The 19662-nt window shown below is 48.7% G+C and overlaps 1 protein-coding gene across 2 annotated transcripts in view; it reads right to left on the reverse strand.

Moving 5' to 3' along the window:
• Positions 1–19662, reverse strand: part of OLFML2A (olfactomedin like 2A) — a 33988-nt gene that overhangs the window by 2773 nt on the left and 11553 nt on the right. Inside the window, exons 2-7 of one of the 2 annotated variants that reach the window (XM_015423044.1) lie at positions 4846–5109; positions 4388–4495; positions 2453–2638; positions 1486–1771; positions 1100–1321; positions 648–833 (exon numbers count right to left, since the gene is read on the reverse strand). In XM_015423044.1, coding sequence (XP_015278530.1) covers positions 648–833; positions 1100–1321; positions 1486–1771; positions 2453–2638; positions 4388–4495; positions 4846–5109 — 1252 coding nt within the window. Of the gene's footprint in view, positions 1–647; positions 834–1099; positions 1322–1485; positions 1772–2452; positions 2639–4387; positions 4496–4845; positions 5113–19662 lie in introns of both variants that reach the window. The other variant, XM_015423043.1, reaches the window with a different exon arrangement.

A 19662-nucleotide genomic window follows, 5' to 3' on the forward strand; every position in this document is an offset into this window, starting at 1 on the left:
CCCCCAGATTTCCCCATGCCCCCCCAACCCCTGGAGCAGAGTGCCCCCAATCCCCATCTCAGCCAAGAGGTCCTGAATGATACCATCAGTTGAATCCAACCATCTTTTCCACTGGTGAAAATGGGAGGAGGGGGGGTCTCCTTTTCCATCCCAAAAGACTATGCTGGGGATCATGAGACATGCATGCATGGACAAAGGCCATATGGGACAAAGGCTATAGTAAGGAGGGGAAATGGGTGAGATTGAGTGAAAAGGCAAGTTGGTTGTTAGTACTGAAGGTTGCCAAGAGATCCAGGATGACAAAAAGAATGCACTCCCTATCTCTCTCCTGAAATAGATCATCTCCCGGTGAACGGCACATTTTCAGTTCCAAAACCAGGCTTGAAGTCAAATCTCTTTTCTTGCCTTTTTAAAAAATTGATACCCCCACCTTTCTCCCCAACGGGGACCCAAAGTAGCTTTCATCATTTTCTCCTCCATTTTATCTTAAAACAACCCTGTGAAACAGGTTGGGTTAAATGTGTGCAACTGGTCCAAGGTTACCCAGTAAGCATTCAAGGCAGAGTGGGGATTCGAATCTGTGTCTCCCAGATCCTAATTCAACACTCTGAGCATTACACCACACTGCACTTGCCCCATCTCCTCACCTTGTTTGAAGTTGTCCAGGTTGCGGAATTCCACCAGACTGTTTCCGTAGTAATAGTTGGTGACATAGATGCGGTCGTCTTTGGCGACTGGATCCTTCATCCAAGCTCCTTCATTGCGTCCATAGCTGTGGTGCTTCTCAGGAGCCTCCACCGATTCCAGTGTACCTTCACACGTTGCCTCACGCACTGAAGAGCCAACAGCAGGGTTAACATGGCTAGAGAAGTCAACAGAGAAGTTGGGTGGCCTCCCGACAAAGCAGTCTCCTTTCCATGGGGAGGACCAAACCCAAGACTAAGACCACCCTTTCTACTTCACTCTTTCTCACACTGCCCAACTGCCCTGTACAAGGGGGTGCTCCTGATTTGGAAACAGGGTGTTTGTGTCAGGTCACACCCTGGCAATCCCCAACCCAAATTCTAAGCTGCAGTTGAAAGAGGGGTTTTGTACATACCACGGTTGGGGGTTTCGGGCCCCTCAGTGGGAGCAGCAGTGCTTGGTGGCTTTGGAGTGCTTGTAATAGCAGGCCAAGTGCTGCTGGTGCTGGGACGTCCAGTAGTGCTGGGACTTGTTGCAGAGGTTTCCCAAGCCCTGGTCTGTGCCTCCTGAACTGGTTGGAGTGTAGGGTCTTTGCCTTCTTGCCGCTCCATCTGCTGTTCTCCATTCATAGGGTTCTCTGCAGGGAACAACCAACCATACTGAGGTGCTTTCTTTAGTGTTGCCTGCAGCTGGGGCTATACAACCAACTGCATTTCCCAACCTAGGAGGACCATTTTGCCAATGTTGCCTAGAATGTAGAAGATGTTCGCCTCTCCTGCACACACCTGCCTTAGAACTTACCACGGTTGCTCACCAGCCCCTCTGCTTCTTCCTGATGTCCAGCCTTGTAGTAAGTGACACCTCGGATAACAGTTTGCTGGTGCCCTGAGGATCTGGGCTTGGAAGTGGGCTGTGATGGTCCCTGCCGCCCCTTTGCGCTTTCCTTTCTTGGCTTCTCCGGTTTGGGTGGCTTCTCTGGTTTGGGTGGCTTCTCCTTGGGAGACTTCAGTACAGCCTTGTCCCCCTGGTTCTTCCGAGTGCCAGAGTACTTCCCACCATTGTCCCTCTCTTTTCCTCCAGATGTTTCCTAGGAGGAAAAGAATCACCATCAGGAAAATTTTGATGTGCAATGCAGAGGGGCAGATCTGACATTGTGAAGGGGACTGTGGAGGTCACTTCTTAATAAACTCAAAGGAGCAGTTAAACAGTCAAAGAAGATGGTGAGGGAGGGAGCAGTCAGACTCACTTCACTAATGGAGTTTTTCAAGAAAAATTGTGACAGGCATTTGCTGAATGCGTTGGGTTCCCTGATTTGGGGCCATTACTGGGTCCTATAAGAGAGGAAGTACTCAAACTGGGCTCCTCTGGCAGTCCCCGCAGGCCACCCTTCAGCCTTGGGGCCTTCAGTCATCTGACGGCCAGAATCAATTGCAATATATCCTTGACCCAGTCAACAGTTTAAGCCAGGATAACCACAACTCTTTCACTCAGCAAGCTTCCAACATTCTCCTGGAAGTCTCCCTTTCACAACCCTTCTCAACCCTTTTGCACCCACCCTGTTAGTTCTGTTGAACTGCACAGAAATTCAGCCCAGTTCTGGTTCATAATCCAAAGTTAAGGAGTCAAGTGCTTTCTGGTACCAACCAGTTGTCTGACCGTACTGATTGTTGACCTCAGGACTGCCCCCCCCCCAATTTCCAAACACTGCCAGAGAATATTAAACAACCTGGATTTTGTACTTGTGCCTTATGTCAGAAACAATACTGACCTGTGCTTTGGTCTCAGGCACAGCAGCTGCATCTTTCTGCAGCAGCTGATATCCCAGGCTGGAGAGTTCCTTCTTGATGCCCATCATAATATCGGAATAGTTCTCATACCGCTTCATCTGGTTGCTTAGATGCAGGACGCTCTCTTTCATGAAGTCATTCTCCCGGCTCAGGTTGGTCTTGATGGTCTGGGTAAAAGGGTGAGTTTGGAGAATCTGAGTCACCACTTCCTCCAAGCGGCCCTACTGGCAAGAGGCCTAGAATCTACTCCCAGATGAGAAGAACTGTGTTTACTGGATTACAAAAGGAGACTTGAGAGCCAGGACCTAGCCTTTCTAAAGAAAGCATAGGCAGTTATCTGCCAATGTTTTGTGACATTTTTTATTATTTTGGTGTGTTTAACTGATCTTGCAAGAGCTTAACTCAAGACTCAGGTATGTTTCACTACAGTGACCACTGAAGTGGTATCTATGATTACCAAGATGACTGCCAGTTTGTTTTCTGGTGTTTACTTTCTTCTTCTCCAAAGCAAAGAGCCTGTACTGGCTTTTATCTTGCTAGCGCAGAAGTTGTTTCAAAATAACCCAGGAAATGCCACCTATATGTCTGCTGGGAGCACCCATTCAGAAACAGTTGTCTCTGTCATGGTAGAACACTTGGTTTGAAACCTCCCAATGTTCTGTGGTTGCTCCCATACCCAGGCAACCATTTTCATACAAGACTTTTTTGTGGTGGAACCCCTTCAGTGTTCAGAAAATTTCCAGAGTGCCTGCCTCAATACATCCTAATCCAAATCACCTTTGAAGAAGAAGAAGAAGAAATTGGATTTATACCCTGCCCTTCACTACCCAAAGGTGTCTCAGAGCGGCTTACAAACTCCTTTCCCTTCCCCTCCTCACAACAGACACCCTGTGAGGTAGGTGGGGCTGAGAGAGCTCTTGACAGAAACTGCTCTTTTTCAAGAACAGCTCTTATCAGAACTACGGCTTGCCCAAGGTCATCCAGCCAGGTGCAAGTGGAGGAGTGGAGAATCAAACCCCGTTCTCCCAGTTTAGAGTCCGCGCACTTAACTACTACACCAAACTGGCTCTCTTTGGAAGGTTTTCCATGATATAATTAGGGTTAACCCAGGACTTCTAATGGAGCAATCACAACTACATTCAGCCTGCCAAAAGTCAACTGTCACATTGATTCTCCATGAAATACATGGTCAGGCAGGTAGGTTATCCAGGAAGGCCCTAAGATGAAAGTGGCTTTATCTTTAAATGCCAGGATGCTGCCACTGAACCTCTTGCACATTCCTCTCCTCCCCCACAGGCTCTGACAACATGGAAAACCCACTGGCTGCAACAGGTGAAGAAGGAGGAAGGGGGTGGAAGGCACAGCAGCTGCACTTCTTAACATTTAAAAGTGTAGGCACCATCTACATGAAATGTCATGGCCAGAAGCTCCAGCTTCTGTGTTTATTCCAGGACTCATCCCTCACTGAAAGAAACAGCAATGTTAGCTTCCCAACCATGCCTAGCAAGGAGTGATAGAACTCTACCTACACCAACTTTACATGACGCTACATGATGGTACAGTCTATCAGTCTCCCACTAGGGCTGAAGCAACTACTCCTCTGCTCTTCACATTGGGATGTGAGATATGCTGGCTAATCTAGTGACAAAAGTGGAGAGCCCTTGTGGTGTAGTGCTTAGAGTACTGGACTAGGACTAGGGAGTCCTAGGTGGGAATGCCCATTATGACATGAAGCTTAGTGGGGTGATCTTTGGATAATCACGTTCTCTCAACCTAACCTAACTTGCCAGATTGTTGTGAGGATAAAAAACAGAAGGGCAGAGAATGACATAGGGTGCCCATATCTCCTTGTAGGAAGAACGGGATGAAAATGTAAGAGAGACATAGACATAGAATTCACACCCTCCATGTCTTACCTCCTCAAGAGTGTTCATCTGTGAGACCACCTTGTTGATGTATGAATGCACTTTCATCATGTCCATACTATATAGGGTACCCTCCAGAAGGTCAACCATTGACTGCAGCTTAAGAAGGGGGAAAAAATCAGACGGTGGATTTGTTATCCATAAAGTGCTAAGCAGCCTGGTTCAGACCTGCTTTTCCTCCCCCCCCCCCAGTGTTCTACTGCACCAGGACCATGGCACATGAAAGTACAGGACAGTTCCCAATCTATCCTAAACCTAGTCGGCAAGACCTCCAAAGACGTCAACCTAAGATAGGTCATATTGTTGCATTAACACACTACCTAGTACCTGACTTCAGAGGTTATCACTTGAAGGTCAAAGGTACAAGGGGCAACACCTCTAGGTTCCATGTTCTATGACTATTGCTTTACCCCACCGGCTTCCTCCCCAAACGAGTGCTGGTCTGTTACCTTGAGGAGCTCAGGTGCCTGCTTCTTGAGCTTCTCCATCTTCCATTCATTCTCGCAGGGATTGAGCGATGCTGGTGGGGCAGTACAGGAACAACGGCAGTCGGTGCCTGAGCTGACTGTCTCTACTGTGTAGAAGTCCTCCACTCGCATCTTGCCTTCCTTAAGGCGGCTGCAGGCATCTTTGCTGAGAGGTCGCAAAATACACTTGCAGCGGCAATCGGAGCCTTCAGAGGTCATGCGCACCTGGTCCATATCGTCAAGCACCTGCTGGAGACAGTGGGTGTAGAAGTAGGTTGGTACCACTGCTGGTGTCTCCTGCCAGAGCTTGCCCTCCCCCATGATATGGACTAAATCCCAGCAAAGCTGTTCCAAGGTTACTTCTGTTTCCACCATCTCTCCTTGCTTTCCATTTTGCCTTGCCTGTTGGTGTTTTAATGTTTTCACACATTGTATATTGCCTGGGGTACCTTTCTATCAAAAAGGCATCCAAGTAAGTGAACATAAAACATTTAACCAAACATCAGAGAGGATAAAATGCTATTTGCTGCCTGTGAGACAAGCCCCAGGTTAAATGCCTGGCTGAATAAAAAAACTCTTAGAACTTGCTGCAGCTCTGCCTGCACGTACAATATCCCACCTTTACCCCAATGGGGATGCGAGGGGCTTGCATCATTCTCCATTTTATCCTCACAACAAACCTGTGAGGTATGTCAGAGGATAAGCGTAGGTGACTGGCCCAAAGTCAGCCAGCAAGCTTCCATGGCAGAATGGGATTCAAACCTGGGTCTCTGAGATCTGAGTCCAACACTCTAACTACTATACCACTCTGGCTTCTCATGTTTTCCTTTGTGCCCAAGGCTCCAAAGGAAGTCCCACTACCTCATCACCAACAGCAGATTCCTGTTCATATTCCCTTGGAAACAGCAGACTTCACTGAATGGATCTGGCCACCTCCAGGATTCCAGGAACAGAGAAGGTGGAAAGTCAGAGCTGAAGCTTGGACCAGGTAGAGGACTGCATGCTTGGCAGTTTGGGATCTCCCACACCAACTTTTCTCAGGAGGAAGGTGCAACTGTTTAGTTCTTGCAAGGTGCAAGGATCAAGCGCCACCTCCCTCTAGAATTCTCAATCTTTGCAGGATCAGAGTCCTACCTCAGGCTACAGGAAAGGGTGATACTCTCAGTTTCCTATTTAATCCTGCAGTTGTGTATTTTGCTGGTTCAACACTTCCCATTAAACAGTTTGGGCTGTAGTCTTGACAGTAGTCTATTGCTAAGATTCAGGTCCTCCTTATCTCTGGTAAAGATACCTATTCTCCAAATTCTGCCCTGACTACTGGATCCTGCCCTGCTCATTTTTGCCTGCCTGTGATCCTTGCTGTCAGTTTACCAGGTAGATAAAAGCAGAACTAAAAGAAGGCCGGGATGTATCTTAGCAAGTGATAGCCCTGTTTTGCCCATGTCTAAGCCCAAGATTTTCTTGACAAAAAGGTACCCAGAGCGAACGGGGAGGTTTGTGGCCATCATGCCTCCCTTTTGGTTCACGGTTTTACTGTCTTTTACTCTGCATACAAGATTAGCTATTAGTATAGAATGTATATTTCAGCTTTTAGTGTACTTGAAACAGTAAGAGCAACCTGTAATCTGTTTTGAATCTTAAAGACAAAGGCAGAAATAAATGGTTATATAGGCTGCTTTGAGGGGGGGAGGGTGAAGGGAAAGTGGTGTATATTAAATAAAGCTCTTGCCATATTACCTTTGTTGGCATTTAAAGGACTCCTTGTTATTTCTGCTAATACAAACTCTCAAGGTTTAAAAAATAGGGTGCTCCTCTATCTGACACAGGAGTTAGCTGAAGTTAGCCATATGAAAGAGTGGCATGACGCAGTCCATGTTAAATGGCAGAATTGAAAGGTGTACTTACTTCCTGCCTCCATGACCTCAGATCAGTTTTAGAAAGGAGTTCCAACATGCAGGCAAGATAAGATTGCTGCAATTTTCCCTGATGGGAGTGAAAAGCCTTAGGTCCACCTTTCTCATGGGTGCTTGCCTTAGTTTTTATCCAAAGGGAAAACCTGACCCAACTAGCTAGAAGTCTTACAACAATAGATACAAAGCTTAGGGATTCAGAATTCCTAAAGAAGGGACTCCCAGAACCATCTGAAGGATAGCTCCAGCTCTTTGGCCTCCACCAACACGCTAACACCACATGAAAACTACCACCAGTACTCATCAGTTAAGGGCAAATCCTAAATAGAAGGTTGAAATAATTACTTATTTCACCTGCCAATATTGGGGTTTGCTCCCAATAGCTTAATTTTCTTAGACTTGTCACCTTATGACTTGGCAAATCCCAGGTGCCAGGTTGCCATGAAACCTAGAAATTTCATTGTGACACCTAGTATTTTCAGTGAGGATTTTATTGGAGCATCTCTCAGCAGTTCTTGGTGAAAGTACAAAGGGTGGAATCCAACCAGTTTTTCCACTGGTGAAAAGAGAAGGAAGAGACCCCTTTGACCATCAAGACCCTATATTTGGGATCATGGACAAAAGCCACGTGGAACAGGAGCTTTAATAAGGAGAACTGGCCAAGATTTAGTGAGAAAAGGTGGTTGGATCCAACCTAAGCTTATTTATAATTTCACATCTGAATGTTTTGTATGACATAAAAATAAGTTCTTGTTACTGTTTGTTTATATGTCAACTTAACTTTACACCATTCAATAGCAGTGGATTAATTCATCACTTAGAATTCATCACTTAACCAATTGCTTTCTATTCCAACAATCAGGGGTCATTTCATAGAAAAAGAGCTAGGGGGGCTCATTAGCATAACTCATTAACATATGCCACACCCCCTGACATCACCGGAAGTGTGTCCTCCCCACAGCCGGCGGCGACCTCCAGTGGGCACCAGCAGGGAGCTCCAGGCCCCGCCCTCCCGCACCTCACCCGGGGGGATGGCGTCCCCCCGCGTCCCCCCCCAAATGACCCCTGCCAACAATTAAATAGAGCTCTATAAACTAGCAATGGAATTATGAGAAATTCAGGGAAAGTTAGGCTAGAATTAGAGGTTAGCTTTTTGCTGTAATGACAACCAGAGTTACCCTTATCTATTTATATACTCCAGCACTTTTGTTATCACATTAATAAATGTATGAGAAACTGTGAAGAGATTAGGATTAATTTTTGTGGTAGCAACATTTAGAAAATTAAGTCACTAAAACAGACAACCCTGAAGGCTGAAAAACAAAATTGGCTCCTAGATTTTGCGGCTGGTTCCTAGACCCAAAGAAAATTTGCCAAGGCCTGCTTTATGGTTTGGAACTCTGGTGTACTGACAGGGAAAAGGCTTTTTGTCCTTGAGGGAAAGTCGTGGGAAGTTGCAGAATAAGAGAGATTTCTGAGGAGAAATTAAATGTCTGAGGAACAAACCAGATGTGCCTTAGCAGTTCCATGTTTGGGGCTGTGGTATGTGAGGGGGTTTAAGCCACCCACTGTGCCATTTGCTTGTGTGAAACAGCCCTGGGGAGCCACAAATTTATGGATAGTTAGCCCAGCAGGGCGTATAGAAGCCATCATGCACCTGAAAACTAGATCTGAAAAACTGCTGAAAGTTGTGAACACAGACCTCACAACAAGCACTTGGTTTGGGGAAAAGTTGGTGTTCATCTTCGTGTCTTCTGTGCAGTCCCACATGGGACTGCCGGAAGGCAGGCCTGCCGCGGAAGAACATTCCAAGAGCTTTCTCAATCCTGTAAGAATTGAGTCCCCCCTCCCCTCGGAGAGAATTGTGAAATGAGCCATTTCCCGCCCATTTGGTCACGTGACGAGGGGAGGGGGAGGCACCTCTCTCTCTCAGTCCTTTTTTTGCCGCCGTGAGGAAAGGACATATATTCCAGAGCTACTGTCTTTTACCTCAGGTTTAGACAAATTCAGTTTTTTTCCTTTTTTCTTCTTCCATCTGTTCGCTGGAGATCTCAACCTGCTCATGGCTCTATTTAAAAAGTGCCAGGCTTGTGGCTCAAAGATGGCTACAACAGATGATCATCTGAAATGCCTCCTGTGCCTGGGAGAGGGCCACAACATGTCCTCCTGCGAGATCTGTGGTACGTTAACCCCGAGAACCAAGCAAGAGCGGGCATTAAAACTAAAAGCAGCTCTTTGGGAGCAAGCCTTGTCTGGGGGCACTAGTACTCCCTCACCGTCGAATATCTCTACCGACGTCGTCAAGCCCCCCCCTAAATCCCAAAAGCCGAAAGAGGTCTCGGCAGGGAAGAGCCGGAAAAGATCCGTGTCTGCCCAACCGCCTCAAAAAAAGGCGAAAAAGGGCAAATCTAAGTCCTCTACTGTGTCCCCGATGGGAACTGAGGCAAACTTACCGGCATCGCCGTTGCGCTCAACGTCGGAGCCTTCGGCAACCGCAGTGACGTCGGCGATCGGCGCAGTCGCAGCTTCGACGTCGAAGAAGTCCGTTTTCCTATCTAAGTCCTCTACTGTGTCCCCGATGGGAACTGAGGCAAACTTACCGGCATCGCCGTTGCGCTCAACGTCGGAGCCTTCGGCAACCGCAGTGACGTCGGCGATCGGCGCAGTCGCAGCTTCGACGTCGAAGAAGTCCGTTTTCCTATCTAAGTCCTCTACTGTGTCCCCGATGGGAACTGAGGCAAACTTACCGGCATCGCCGTTGCGATCGACGTCGGAGCCTTCGGCAACCACAGTGACGTCGGCAGCTTCGACGTCGAAGAAGTACGTTCCTTCGACTCCAGCTCCATCGACGTCGAGACGCTCCCGATCGACTCGACGTCGTAGTCCAGCTTCTCGACGTCAACGTTCCTCGACGTCGAGCTCTGACGTCGTACATCAACGTCGATGAGAGTCCCCGGTTGTGGGTGATGCGGACGTCATCAGTCTTCATTCGTCCAGGAAGTCTTCCAGATCTGGTTCTTCGGGCAGCCAAGGATGGGACGTTCATCCGTGGGGCTACCCTGTCGATTGGGAACAAGTTCCCCCCTGGTGGGTGCCACCTTGGTGCCAAAAGCCTGCTGCAGAGTCGTCGGAGTCCAAGTCGAGATCCACATCGACGTCGAGACCTTTCCACGTCAAAGTCCCTTGCCGGTGCCAGGTCTCCTGTGGGACAATTGGACGTTGCTCAGTCAGAGGGACAGGCCTCGAGCGACGGCTCTGATTCCGAATCGGAACACACCTTGATCCCGTCGCCTGAGGAGGCAGTAGGGGATCCTACCCCAATTTCTCTGACTGAGGAATTGAAGGGCTATTCAGAGCAGCTTCTGCGAATGGTTAAAGCCCTTGAAATAGAATTTGTCTCTCCCAAACCTTTAGAGGAAGATCCCGTGTCGGTGATTTTATATGCCTCTGATGTGGGCCCAGTGGCTATTCCTTTGGTTAAGGGGATAAGGGAAATTACCTGCAATAACTGGGCTCGTCCGGCTTCGGTTGCAGGATCTGATCGAAAGATAGAGAACCTCTATAAAATAACAGAGGATGATGGTTTCTTCCTATATCACCATCCCCAACCCAATTCGATGGTGGCGGAGGTAATTCCCTCTAAACAGACGGGAGGACCGAGTCTTCTCCTCTAGACAAAGAGGGCAGAAAGTTAGATGCTTTAGGGAGAAAGCTCTATTCGTCTGGAGCTCTGACACTAAGAATAGCTAATTTTAAGGCTATTATGGCCAGGTACCAAGTTACGTTATGGGATCAGTTAGCCCCATTACTGGCTGACCTTCCAGATAACAAGAAGGAGCAGGCCAAGCTAATTCATACAGAGGGAGCTCGCCTAGCCAGACATGAGCTCAATGCTTCCAGACATGCAGCTGACGCTGCGAGCAAGGTTATAGCATTGGCCGTAGTCCTGCGTAGGCACTCATGGTTACGCTCATCCGCCCTTCCCCCAGATACGAGGGCGCGAATTGAGGATTGCCTTTTGAGGGTAAACTCCTCTTTAGCGAACAGGCTGACGAGGTTTTAGAGAAAGTGCGAAGGACTAGCTGACAGCTAAGTCATTAGGTTTAACTACGCAACAACAGCCTCAATCTACGAAAACTAGATACTTTCAGTACCTAGACACTTTCAGTACCTAACCGCAGTCAGAGGGTGTCGCTTCTCGCCTGCCTCCCAACCATTTAGGGGGTCTTTCCAGCATCCTTTCCCCCCAAAATGTCAACAACCCGTACAACGAGGTAGACAGTCTCACTCCCCTAGGGGATCATTCTCCAGGGGTAGGAGTTCACAATGAGGTGTTCCCCCTCTCTTCAAGGCCCGTTTGGCACGTTTTTTCAGTCAATGGTCTATGGTTTGTTCGGATACGTGGGTGTTAAGCATAATAAAGTTTGGTTGCTTTCTGGAGTATAAAGATACCCCTCCTGTATCCTTCGAGGTCCCTACCTCGCATAGACAAGACGAGGCCTTGGCTTTAGAGATCGATTGGTCGCTAGTAGCAGATTCCAGTGAGCGGTTGCTAACCCAGGTTCATTTCACCATCAATACTCTCCAGTCATTGGGAGTTGTGGTCAATTTGAAGAGGTCTAAACTTTCCCCCGTTCAATCTATCCTGTTCATAGGGGCTAGGATACACTCAATAGCTCATAGAGCATTTCTACCTGAAGACAGGACCAGAGCTATACAATCCCTGGTTTACTCTTTCTTCCACAAGAGACATCAGAGGACCCTATTCATTCAGAGGCTCTTAGGTCTCAAGGTTTCCATTACCTCCACGTTCATGCACGCCAGGCTCTGCTTGAGACCTTTGCAGAATTGGTTTTTGCGAAGGTTTAACTCGGAACGGGATTCTCAGTAGGTTTTCCTCTCCATCCCTAGGCAGATCCTGTCCTCCCTACGATGGTGGATGACATGGGGGAACGTGGTGCGGGGGTTTCCGTTGGCGCCCAGTCTTCCTGACACACATGTGTTTACGGATGCCTCCTTAGAGGGCTGGGGAGCGCACTCTGGGTCCATACAGGTGAAGGGCCTATGGTCCCCCACGGAGTCTAAATTTCATATCAACAGACTTGAGTTTAGAGCGGTAAGATACGCCCTTCTCTCTCTTGCAGATTCCGGCCTTGGGAAGTCTATTCAAATAATTATGGACAATACAGTCGCGATGTTTTACGTCAACAAGCAGGGTGGTACAGGTTCCCTTTCCCTATGCAAGGAAGCTTCGCTCATTTGGGAATTAGCGATTCGAACAGGGATTCCACCTCTCAGTGGTTCACATTCCGGGCTCTCAAAACAGCCTAGCAGACATACTCAGCAGAACAGCTCTCATGGTCCACGAGTGGTCCATTCCGTTCACGTACCTGATCCCCATATTCCAGAGGTGGGGTTGGCCGGAGGTAGACCTCTTTGCCTTGACGGCAGACGCAAGGTGCCTGTTGTTCTGTGCCAGGTCACAAAAGGGGGACAACTGTCTGGGGGATACATTCCTCCTCAGATGGACTTTTTATACTTTTCCGCCTCTTCCCCTCTTACCGAGAGTGTCGACAAAACTAGCACACGACAGATCAGCGTGCATACTGATAGCTCCGCTATGGCCCCGTCGGCCTTGGTTCCCGCTGCTGCTAACGCTAACAGGGAACGAAAGGTACCCATTGCTGCAAGTTCCAGACTTGCTACGGATCGGTCATACTCGCCACCCTGCCCCCCACACCCTAAATCTACACGCATTCATTTCCACGTAGATACTTGTTCTGATCAGGTAACGGAAATACTACTGGCTTCCCGTAAACCCTCCACCGGAAAGTCCTATAAGGCCAAATGGTGTCGATTTACTATTTGGGCGCAAGACCGTAAGATTCGCCCGGACACTTGTCCTTTGATGGAGATCTTTGAGTACCTCCTGACACTAATTGACCAAGGTCTTTCCCCTTCGTCCATTAAGGTTCACTTTGCGGCCATATCGGCTTTCCACTTGGGAATTGAATCCAAGCCGATATTTTCCAATGCCTTATCGAAACGGTTTCTAAGGCGATTGTACATCAAATTCCCTGTAGTACGGCCTCCCTTCCCTCAATGGGATCTCAAATTGGTGTTAACACAGATGATGGCGGCTCCGTTTGAGCCACTGGATAAGAGTGCATTAGTTCATTTGACACACAAGGTCATTTTTTTGGTCGCCATTATTTAGGCTCGTAGAGTTGGGGAATTACAAGCCCTTCGAATGGATTCCCCATGTTTAGAATTTCACCCTGATAAGGTGATGCTACGGCCAAGCGCAGATTTCCGGCCAAAGGTGCCTACTGCGTTCCATACTTCACAGGACATAGTCCTCCCTACTTCTTCCCCAGTCCAGTTTCCGAAGTAGATAAGGAGTTACATACTTTGGATCTCAGACGAGCGTTATTGTTTTACTTGATACGCACGTCGGTGTTCAGGTCCACAGTTTGTTTGTTTGTTTGTTGCACTGGTCCCAAAAAGGGACAGACGGCCTCGAGGCAATCCATCTCCAGATGGATTGTTTCAGCCATTCATAGCAGTTATGCCTCTGCAGGTCTCCCCTGTCCCTTTCCAGTCCGAGCCCACTCTACGAGGGCACAAACTACCTCGACTGCCTTCGCGGCGTCTATCAATATTTCTCACATATGTAAAGCAGCTACTTGGTCTTCGTCTTAGACTTTCATTCAACACTATTCAATCGATGTTGATTCTAAAGCTGACGCATCTGTGGGTGCAGCAGTGTTACAATCGTTACTTAAATAGACTGTTCGCCCACACCCGCCTCCGAGTCTTGTGTAGCTTGCTAGACTCCCATGTGGGACTGCACAGAAGACACGAAGATGAAAACATGGTTGCACTTACCTGTAACTGATGTTCATCGAGTGTCTTCTGTGCTGGCACACATCCCTCCCTCCTTCCCCGCTGTGGACGACTTGTATTTTCCACGGCGGCAGGTTAGGACTGAGAGAGAGAGGTGCCTCCCCCTCCCCTCGTCACGTGACCAAATGGGCGGGAAATGGCTCATTTCACAATTCTCTCCGAGGGGAGGGGGGACTCAATTCTTACAGGATTGAGAAAGCTCTTGGAATGTTCTTCCGCGGCAGGCCTGCCTTCCGGCAGTCCCATGTGTGCCAGCACAGAAGACACTCGATGAACATCAGTTACAGGTAAGTGCAACCATGTTTTCTTTGTGTGGACAAGGGGTATTGCTTGTAAGGAACAGAATCCAGTCACTTCCTGAAAAAGAGAGCAGTGGCACCTCAGAATGTCAGCCAGGGAGACAGACAGAGACTTTTCCAGGGAGTAATGGGGAAAATCTAATTTTAGCTGCAGTTATCACTTAAGCTTGAGGCTGTGTTTACTTTTTTGTAGTTTAATTTCCTGCCCCTTTTTGTTGAATAAACCCTGTTTGTATTGACAAGGATTAATGTTTACTGCATGGACTGTGACTTTGTTTTAAAATTACTTTATAATTTTATCTACTCGTATTCCCCACTGGGGCCGTGGTGGCTCAGATGTTAAGACACTGAGCTGCAGATTGGAAGGTGAGCTCCTGTCTCTGACCCCAGCTCCTGCCAACCTAGCAGTTTGAAAGCAAGAACTTGCAGGCAGGTAAATAGGTACCGCTTCGGTGGGAAGGTAACAGCGTTCCATGCGCCTCGGCATTTACTCATGCCGGCCACATGACCACAAAGAAGTCTTTGGACAGCGTTGGCTCTTCGGCTTGGATATGGAGATGAGCATTGCCCCCTAGAGTCGGATTCGACTAGCTTTCGAGCAAGGGAAAACTTTACCTAATTCCCCACTGGCTAGGAGAGGTTCTTCCCTCTACCTTACATTAACCAATTCAGTTTTCATAATCTCTTCCCTCAATTTGGGGTGGGTGGGAGAAAGTGTAGCTATATTTAGAGCTACCTTTGAGATTATGCTAGATTTGGGGATGGGATGCACAATGTGGCCTTTGCAGGGTTCCCCCCCCCCCATAAGTATTAACATATTTATATTCCACTTTTCTGGCCTGTGGAGCCAAAGTATTAGCATTGATCTTCTATTATATCCTCATAACTTCCAATGTGAGGTAGCTTAAACTGAGCAAGTAACTGGCCCAAGGTCATGCAGCAAGCTTCCATGACAGAGGGGGGATCTGAAGCTGGGTCTCTCAGACTCTAGTGCCCTGTTCTGGCTCTCAGTTTCAATTGCACGCATTTACCATTCTAAACATGGCAACTGTTGGGGTGGTGGAATGGTGCAGGTGGGACAATCTTGATCTTATTAAGGCTCTAATAATAGAGCATTCAGAAGGAATGCCATCTTCTTCTGTGCTGAATTTGTTCCAAATAAGCTTCTGCAGATTTTGGGGACAGTTCAAGTGAGAAGTTGTTTCAAACGAGATCCCTAGCCTGGGGCTCCATCTGGTTTAAGAAGGAGAGCAGTGTTGATATTATGGGAGCAATCCTAAGCAGAGCTGCTCTGAAGCAAGTCCAATTTTATTAACTGGGGCGTATTCCCAGGAAACTGTTATGATTGCAGCCTGTCTTTACAGCGACTTCCTAAATCCATATTTATACACTCCTTTCAGATTTATCTAAGCACTCTTAGTCCTTCAGAAGAATATCCTTGGCAGTCTTCTATAGCTCCCCTCAGGGATAAATACCCTTTTCCTGCCCAAGTCCATCAGGGGGACACACTCATAAGATTATAGCCATATTTGGCTCACCCCTGCCAACTAGCTCTTTCAAGCCCCACCTCATGGGCAAGTTTTCAATTAAAACGCAAAGCTCAAGGACAATTGAGAAAATGAGCTTTATTTGGGACACTGTTGGAAGCCGCCTCCAACTAAATCTTGCTGCTGTAATCAGCTAGGAAGTTTGCTCACCTATTCAAACAGGAAAACAAATCAAAGGAGGGTTTCCCATAAAATATGTGCAAAGCAGAATATCTCTGACGGCTGCAAATAGTCAAAATTTCTGATATGGCACATCAGATACCCAGGCACAGGGCAGCCAAGGATTCTGCGTCTCCGTCTCTCTCTGTTCCCCACAATCTCACATAATCTTTCTGCATTTCTAGGGTGAACGAATGGGATAAAAATGTAATAACTAAATAAAATCCCAGTTTTAATAGAATGTGTGTTTGCTGATTTGAAACTGTTTTTGTACCTGATTGTGTGGAATTCTGTCTGGCCCTCCAGAATTATTGGGGGGAGGGGGTGTCGTAGTGCATCAGCTACTTTGCCTTAGCGGTGTGGTGCCCTGAGCAGCAGCTGGGCACAAATGAACTCAGAAGGCAAACTGTGAACTCCCCCAGCCCTCATAAAAACTAGAAAGGGCTCTGGAAAGAACTCACTGCTTGCAATGCAATCCTTTGTTGTAGTGGTTAAGTGCGTGGACTCTAATCTGGGAGAACCGGGTTTGATTCCCCACTCCTCTACATGCAGCTGCTGGTGTGACCTTGGGTCAGTCACAAGTTCTCTAGAGCTGTTCTCTCAAAGGCAGTTCTTGAAAGAGCTCTCTCAGCCCCACCTACTTCACAGGGTGTCTGTTGTGGGGAGGGGAAGGGAAAGGAGTGTGTAAGCAGCTCTGAGACTCTGAGTGAAGGGCAGGGTATAAATCCAATCTCTTCTTTGTTGGCCAGATCTCACCAAAAGGACAGTATTACCTGGCCTGGACATACAGAAGGGCCAAAGTGTTGTTTCTCTCTGATCCTGAGACAAATTTGTAACCCATATGTTCCATAACTCCCTCCTGCGCCAGGAACGGGGGGCGGGGGGTTCTTTTTTTTTGGATGACCTCCAACAGAAACCCCCCCCGCGCGCGCACCGGAGGGGGGGGGGGGGGGTTCTTTTATTTCTGATGAAAGGACCATCTGATAGTTATGCATTCCGAGTCTAGCCAGCCGCCTCGGATCGTGTACGCCCCTCCCACGCTTGGCCCCTGGAGGGAGGGGCGGGCCGGCTTTCTCCAGCCAAGTTTCCCCACTCGGCTGGTCCTGTTTGGAGGCCGGAAGGAGCTCCTGAAACCGAGTTCAATCCCACCGGACAAGCCCTGCCCACAGACGCCCTGGCAGCCAGCCCTGCGAACTAGCCGCTCAGCAGAAAGGCACCACTGCGCGCTGACCGGAGGGGAGGGGAGATATTCAGCTTCCCGGCAGCTGCTGAAAGTCTCGTATCATCTGCAGACATTTCTCAAAGGACAGGGGGCGAAAACCTCTGACCGGGGCGGGGGAGGGGGGGTCTTCGCCTTTGCAGAAGACCCGACTGTGCAGGCAGAGCCCCGAAGGGACGACGTCGGGTGGGTTTTGCTGCCGGCGTATTCTTCCAAAAGGCCTCCTGGATTTACTATTCCATTGGAAGCACGTGGCCACACTATTGCCCGCTTTGAATCGCGATGGCGCCCCGTGCACACTTCCGCTCAAGGTCAGCAAAACAGAATCGGAACAATTCACGCGGAGGGGCCTGAACTGGGGCTGCAAAAGAAAGGCCGCCGATGGGTAAGGGCCAGAGTGAAACCGCATGCGCCCCCATTAAAAAAAGAAAGTCCCCAAGGGGTGCACGGCAGCCGAGTAGGCCCATTTTAGCGTCCCGGTGTCCAGCCCTGGCAATGCTGAATGGCGGCTCCTTCAGGCCTCTGGGTCGCCGCGCGAAAGCCAAGTCAGCTACTGTGCACCGCCCAAGCCCACGGGAGGAAAACGCCCGAGCACTGGAACAGCAGCTTTGCTTGCCGGGAGGCGACTGCAGCGCCCCGGTCCCGCCTGTCTCGGCCCTGCCAAGGCACAGTTGCTCCCGAGCGAGCGGAGCTTTTCTTCTTCCTCGGCGTGGGAGCGGCAGCCGCTGCAAACGGCTTAAAAACGGCCCGAACGCGCATCTCCCAGTTGCTGCCGCCGCCAAATGGCCTTTGCTTCCCGAGGCGAGGGAGCTTCCAGGCCTTGTTTCAAGCGCAGCGCCGTGGTCTACACATTCCCCTCTATGGCCAAGGCCGTAGCCAGGATTTTGTAATTGGGGTGGGGGGGCCTTAAATAAGAACATAAGAGAAGCCAAGGTTGGATCAGGCCAATGGCCCATCCAGTCCAACACTCTGTCACACAGTGGCCAAAAATCCCAGGTGCCATCAGGAGGTCCAGCAGTGGGGCCAGGACACTGTTGCCCCCCCCCCTCCCCAAACACCAAGAATACAGAGCATCACTTGCCCCAGACGGAGAGTTCCTATCTATACCTTGTGGCTGAAGACACAGAAAATAATAAGTCAGGGGGCACTGACATCACAAAATAAATAAAAAAAATTAAAACTCACTTTTGCAACCTTTGCATGCTGCTTGCCTATGCAGGGAAGCAAGCTGTGTTTGGAGAAGGCGTGGCAATGGGGAGTGTCCTCCAGGTGGCCCAGAGAGTTGGGAGTCCTCTGGGAGGCCCAGAGAGCTGGGGGGGGCGGGGGGCTGCATGGAAGTCAGGGGACCAGGCTCCAAATCGCCCCACTGTAGCTACGGGCCTGCTATGGCCTGGTGCCATCAAAGACAGGACAGTCCAGAGCCACTGCAAGGCCACCAGCGAAAAGATTCCTTCTCCACAGTTCGCCTCACTCGAATATCAAGATGGTGGGTACCCAGCGGGAAGAAACAGTTTGCGCACTCCTAGTTTTGCGCACGACTTGTGAATCCTGTCATTTAAAAAATAATAATCTCAACTGCCTTCTTTCCCCTTAACAAATGAACAACAGGCCACCCCTGCCCTGCCAAAACAGGGTGGTACCCGCTGCCTTGCAGGCTCAGATTTCCTTGTGTCTTTGGTTGTGCTCTAGAGAATTACTCCTGTCATTTAGGTGGATAGCTCCACAGGTCTGAAGCAACAGAACCCAGTTTGAGGCCAGTGGCACCTTTAAGACCAACAAAGTTTAATTCTGTACTCAGGTGCAGTGTTCCCTCTAAGCTGAGTTAGTGCAAGCTAGCTCACAGTTTTTTAGATTCCAACTCACACATTTTTGTCACAGCTCAGGAAGGATGGCCCCAGAGCAAACTAATTTATGCAGTAGCCAAATCACTCACTCACAACTTTAATGCCAGTAGCTCACAAAGTAGAATTTTTGCTCACAGGACTCCACAGCTTAGAGGGAGCATTGCTCAGGTGGCACCCTAAACCCGGGGTGGCCAAACTGTGGCTTGGGAGCCGCATGCGGCTCTTTCACACATATTGTGCGGCTCCCAGCAGGGCGGCTGGGGAAGCTAAATATCATTAGCAAACAAATATCATTGGACAAATAAATATCAGTATCAATATCTGATTTTACCACTTTTGTTATCGTTTTGGCAGTCTCATTTAATGTTAATGAAAAGCAATTTTGCATATTTCCCAGTAAAAATGTGTAATATTTGTTCATGTCTTGCTGCTCTCAGACATCTGATGTTTAGTCTATATGGCTCTCTTATGTTAAGCAAGTTTGGCTACCCCTGCCCTAAACCGAAGGAAACTTCCCTGGGGGGACACAAGGCGATGGCTTCCAGTTGTAGTGAGAGGACCAAGAGCAAAGTCATTCCGAGAGTGTATTTTTTTCTCTCCTTTATTAGGGGCAGAGCTCCCAAGAAGAAACCAGAAGAAATCCTCTCCGAGGCTGGCAGCAGCTGGGCTGCAGTGCACAGGAGCTGGCTGAGGGTTTCTTCCCACAGTTCTCAGCTGTCAGACAAGCATGGCTAATCCCCCCCCCCCTCCCCAAGCTGCTCCATTTTTTTTCCTGGGAAAAGACAGGAGACGACATGGTTTTCCTTTGCAGAGAGTGAGGAAGCTGCTTAACATGGATTCCTGTTAATTTGGGGGTGGGATCCTCCAGTCTGCCATATGAGATGAATAGCATCAACCCGGTTTTGAAGGCTGGAA

This window comes from Gekko japonicus, unplaced genomic scaffold (assembly GCF_001447785.1).
Source record: "Gekko japonicus isolate JY-2015 unplaced genomic scaffold, Gekko_japonicus_V1.1 scaffold208, whole genome shotgun sequence".
Classification (NCBI taxonomy): domain Eukaryota; kingdom Metazoa; phylum Chordata; class Lepidosauria; order Squamata; family Gekkonidae; genus Gekko; species Gekko japonicus.